This window comes from Palaemon carinicauda, chromosome 29 (assembly GCF_036898095.1).
Source record: "Palaemon carinicauda isolate YSFRI2023 chromosome 29, ASM3689809v2, whole genome shotgun sequence".
Lineage (NCBI taxonomy): Eukaryota > Metazoa > Arthropoda > Malacostraca > Decapoda > Palaemonidae > Palaemon > Palaemon carinicauda.
The window spans coordinates 24,295,830-24,301,710 of record NC_090753.1 but is presented as its reverse complement, the minus strand read 5'-3'; the positions used below and the strand labels follow the sequence as shown (position 1 = coordinate 24,301,710).

Genomic DNA, 5,881 nt, shown 5'->3' with positions numbered 1-5,881 from the left:
GGATGCGTTGACGCCGGTGTCTCTCCCGCGTCCACCTTGAAGCCAGGATTCCTACGTCGGCGCTGCGGACCCCAGAAGAAAATACACAGGAATTGCAAATCACCACAGGTGGCAGAAATGCACCTGCTAAAAGCCGTCAAACGTTGGTGTGGCAATCCACTGAAAAGCTCACATAAGCCAGCTGCTGCAGTAGGTCCGGGGAGCGTCGAGCTTAAACTGTGTCTTCAAACAAAGAGTTCTTTGCACGTAAACACAGGTGTCTCTTCTCACCAAGGACTCGAAAAACACAGAAAAGAAACAAAAACTAGACACTTATAAATCTTTAAGCGAACGGGGAGAAGGTTAAAAATGCATTTCAAAAGAAAAAAAAATATATTTACCATTAAATTCTTATTAACTAATTCTTATGCTAATTTTACATGAAACAAAAATGCAGTAATAAGGCTGGCGTAACCAAAAGCAAAAATTACGTTAATGCATAATACCTTTCCCATAAAAAAAAAATTAAACAAAAATTATTCTCTTTTTATATACAAATGGAAATGCACCTGTAAAGTAAGAACAATAAGTACAATGGCGAAACAATAAACCTAAAACCAAATCGAAAGTACCCCTAAAGAATACAAGCCAAAAGCTTTATATAGCTTACATTCATTTTAAAGATCCAATATTAGCGTACTTCGTCAAAAAAAAAAATCCAATTCTATAGAAAGAAACCTACCTAGCTAAACCTAAATATACTTACAGGTACCCGCACCGACATACAGCTTAACCTAAAATACACTGACATTATAGTCCAAAAAGTCATATATATTATTATACAATCAAAAGTCTTAGTATATCGGGACAAATCAATAATTAATTTAGGGGAACCTCTATAATACATTAGAGTGTATACCAATCAAAGAAACCTCCTAAACTTTATCTAAAAAGCTATCTGTACCTCCAATCACTTTCCAGAAAAGTACCCACTTGACCCCTGATTTTGGGTAAACCCAAAACCAGACCCACTAGACTTTCCATATCCAGAAGCACCTTGACCAACTGGTCCTGGATTTATAAACTGTATACCTGTACCACAGACAGATTGTCCAGAAGAAGTTCCTGGATGGCCATGGTTTACAAACAAATTACCTGGACCTGAAGGACCTTGCCATCCAGTTACAGATTATTCCTTGGTGAATTTAGAGCCTTGGGAAAAGCTACCCTGACCACTGCTACCTCCTATTATCGAGCCCCCTATATCAACACCAGCTGGAGCTGCAAGCCCAACTCTTGTATTAGAGGATCCAACGTTTTTCCCGGAACCAGAGCCAAGGTTTGAGCTTGTTCCAAAAGATCCAGTGTTACCAGATACAAATAAGTTTCCACCTGTACTAGAACCAAAGCTTGAGCCTGGGGTCATTATTATTGGTCCAGAGAACCAAGAATTACAGAGTCCCAGAGTTCCAGCACTAGTACGTTCATTCAGGAGCAGAAGAACAACTAACACTTGTGTAACTCCAGAATACATCTCAACAAGAAAGTTTTAATTCTTCTCAATTGATATGTAGCACCCAGGCTACTGTTGTCACTATTGGGGATTGGGAGCATTAGGCTTACTACTATTTACTAAACTACTCCTATCTACTACAGGTCAGTCTACAGGACTACTCCTACTAACATCTGACTTATCATTAACCAAGGCTATAGGACTTTGATTATTGCCTTGTAGGTAAATCCTATGAGCATTACACTGGTTTAGGAAACGACCAGGCTTGTTGCAACAAAAACAGCTTCCTTTACGACCTAAGCTTCTATTTTCATTATACCTGTTATTTCCCCCACCTGGGAAGTCTCTATTAGCAAGAACTTTAGGGGGAGGAGGACCTCCTTGGACTCTACCCACATCCCTATCACCTGAAACATAATTAGAATTAATATTACCCTCCTTAGGTATATAGGGAGTCGACGAGGTGGTTTCCCCTCTCCTGCCACTACTCTTTTTTTGACAAACTAACTATTGTTAAATCAGCTCTGTTCTCTTTAATTTATGTCAAGCCCTCTAATATCATATGGGCCCAATTGTCATGGGGTTTAACAACTAACTTGTTTCCATCTGTAAGAGGGCGACACGGGGTCACAGATATGCTTGTAAGGGTCTGGGGGGACAACACTTCTCCTCTCTCAGGTACAGCTGTTACCATACTTAATAGTCTCTCCGAGCTAACACACGCTCTTACTGTCTCATGACTTTCTATCTGCAAATGTACCCTCCTGCTTTTACTGTTATTGTATCTTTTCCCAAAAAAATACACATTTGATTATTAGATATAAAGCCTATTCCTAAGAGAGCCTCGATTCTTGGAGTTAATTTTAATAGCCAGGTCTTCTCCATCATGAGACTTAATACTACACAGTATTCTAGAAGTTTTATTACAGCTATCACCAAGTTGTGGAATGATCTTCCTAACCGGGTAGTTGAATCAGTAGAACTTCAAAAGTTCAAAGCTGGAACAAATGTTTTCATGTTGACCAGGCTGACATGAGTCTTTTTATAGTTTAAATATGACATATCTGTTTTTGATGTTGTTAATAGTTTATATAAGAAATATCTGTTTTGACGTTGTTACCTGTTTAATAATAATAATAATAATAATAATAATAATAATAATAATAATAATAATAATAATAATAATAATTCCAAAGGTAGACAAGACAAAATAATCATGTGTGTACTTCACACACCCCACCTTAAACTGGACGATTGATTTATGGTTTATGTGTAGTTTATTTCCTGCTGGCGTGTCAAGAATAATGGATGCCGCTGGCTGTAGTGGATTTGGGGAGATTTTTTTTTTTCAATCAATAAAACACTGGCTCCCATTTCAATCAGCGCTCGGATGGATTTATCTTGCAGGTCGATCGTAACTGCTAACATTCCCAGCCGGCCATTACTAGATATGGGATACGGGCCGATAACCTCACCTGCCATGCCGCTACCCCATGGTCCTCTCCCTAGTGCTGCGTGGGTGAGGTCGGGGGGTACCGATGGAGGTCCCAGTGCCTGCTCCGTCACGTCTGTCGTCACTGCTTGTGATGTCATGCGGGGATCATCGAGCTCCCTCGCCCCCCCGTTCCTCTGTTTCCTTTCCCTTTGGGCAGGGGGAGGTATGCGTGTCCCCCATCCCGCCTGCCCTGAGCGTTTTTTGCTGGGCACTCTCAAAATATATGACCGTAGGTCTGACCTGTGTAACAGCAGGGGAATCCTTGGGTGGGACACTCCACTCGTCGGTGCCCCTCTCCCACACGGTTCCAACATCTGAAGACCCTGCTACTCTGCTGACTGCATTCCCCCTTACCTCTCTTAGGGGGTCGGCTTCCTCCTATGACTGCCAGCTTCTCGCAATCGGCCCCGTTATTCCCAGTCCTTTTTTCTTCTGACAAACTGTCTAAAATTTTTTGTATCGCACTTGCTACGTCTGCTAACGAGAGATTGTCATCGAAAAAATAACCACATAAATATGGGTTTACTAATCTGTAAATATGTTTAAGGGCAATTGCCTTTTTATCACCTTCTGGGAGATTGGCACTCCGGGTAGCAAACAAATCGCAATCCCGAAAAATGCGAGTTGCAAAACTAAGAACGGAATCACCTTCCCCTATTTTGGGTTTGTAATTTTCTTTTAGGTCTCCCTTTCTCGCATCAGGCAAGGCATACTTCTCAATTAAACGTCATTTTATTTCAGTATAACTTCTTAAACTTTCTTATGGTCAACACGTTATTTCCATTGCTGGAGCATCTTTCAGCAATCTAATTATTTGAATAGCTTTCTCTTTTTCCGACCACCCATATGTGGCTACTTCAAAGTCTCTTAAAAACACTTCACTTGATTGAAAACCTTCTTTAGGCCGTTGATCATCGAAAGGCCTAACACTTGCCTGGAGTTCTGACAACTTTCAAACTACAATATGCGTATCTTCACTCGGCTGTGCATGTGTACTTTCACTTGTGTGCGTTTGAACTTTGTTTATATACGTCGGATATGCTGTGCTTGCACGCCGCTCCTGTTCTCGTTCCACCAACAGTCTGTTTATTAACTGCTGTAAATTATCTAACTTATTTTCCAATTCTTGCGTTCTAATTTCCTGTCTAAATTCTTCATTGGGAACGCTATATCCCAATGCTCCTTCGTACTCATCTCCTTTAAAGATTAGCATCTAAAGGAAGCTTAATTCTATTATATCTTTAATCCCTGTCAAGTCAATCTTACTAGTTCAAATATATTATTTTTCTTTTTCATTTAGTATTCCGGAATCTCACATTATTTTAAATAAACTTACATTGTTGATACATCTCATTTTTACACCCATTCGCTCATTCCGACTAGTGGATATTCTCTCTTTCATCCATTCACAAACATAATTAAATGTCACGAACAATCATATATAAACTTTCCCTGTAGATATACTGTCATAACCTGTTGATGCAATGTATTGTTGATTGCCGGCCTGGGAAAAAAGGGACTTTATTTTCTAAAACATGTTCCCTGACACATTCAACTGATTTTTGCAATTTCCTGGATCAGTCGTTTGAAATTAAATATAAATTTCCAGACGCTGGATAGGAATTTGAGCCATATTCATTCTTTTGGGGTTGGATGGATAGTTTACAGTTCAAAAATCTCTTTTGTTTTGTCTATGGGAGAAATGGGTGAAATTATTTGGAAAACATCTAACAAAAATATATCCATTCCCCGTCTCTCTCTCTCTCTCTCTCTCTCTCTCTCTCTCTCTCTCTCTCTCTCTCTCTCCATGCATATGGAATCATTAGGGTAAATACTCAACACCTGAATTATTTGGGGGACATCTCGAATCCATTATGGGAACATTTGACACACGCTCATTTCAATTTAGTGGCTTCTGAGAAGATGCTAAGATAAAGGATGCTGTAACATAAGATGTGACAGAAGATGCTGTGACCAAAGATAATGTGATAAACGAAGACCTGGCCAAGGAAGATGTGACAACAGATGCTGTGACAAGGGAATAATGACAAAAGAATTACTTGCTAAGGATATTGTGACAAGTGATGGTGTGACAAAGGAAGTAATAACAAAGGATGCTTTGACAATATATGATGTGACAAAGGACGAAGTGACAACAGATGCTGTCACCGAAGATGGTGTGACCAAAGAAGCGCTGGCAATAGATTTTGTGACCAAAGATGATGTGACAAACGAAGCACTGACAAAGGATGCCGTGACCAAAGATGATGTGACAAAGAAAGCACTGAAAAAGGATACTGTAGCAATAGATGATGTGACTGAGGAAACACTGACAACAGATGTTGTGACCAAAGATGATGTGACAAAGGAAGCACTGACAATAGGTGCTATGACCAACGATGTGACAAAGGAAGCACTGACAAAGGATGCTGTGGCCAATGGTGCTGTGACAAAGGAAGCACTGACAACAAATGCAGTAATGAAGGCCGTTATGACAAATGCATTTGTGACCAAGGAGGCTTAAATAAAGGTTGATTTGATAGACGATGCCGTGACAAACGAGGCTGAAATTAAGGATGCTGTGTCAAAGAATGCTGTGACAAAGGATGAAATGACCAAGGAAAGATCTATCTTAATGTTGTTAGTGTTTTTAAACAAAGATTTATTCAAAATGTTCATTAATTGCTTGTAGTTTATTTATATCCTTTTTTTCTTCTCCTAACTGTCCTCTCATTCCCTTTTGAAGCGCTTGTGGTTATATCATCCTGCTTTTCCAATGATGGCTATATCTTAGTTAAAAACAACAACAATAATAATAATAATAATAATAATAATAATAATAATAATAATAATAATAATAATAATAATAATAATAATGTTTTAATTTGCCAATC

At 39.2% G+C, this 5,881-nt stretch overlaps 1 protein-coding gene across 1 annotated transcript; it reads left to right on the top strand.

The window, feature by feature from the left end:
- Positions 1-5,031: 5,031 nt before the first annotated feature.
- Positions 5,032-5,511, top strand: LOC137622451 (salivary glue protein Sgs-3-like). Its single transcript, XM_068353057.1, has one exon. It carries the CDS (start codon positions 5,032-5,034, stop codon positions 5,509-5,511), a length of 480 nt encoding a protein of 159 aa, XP_068209158.1.
- Positions 5,512-5,881: the final 370 nt, after the last annotated feature.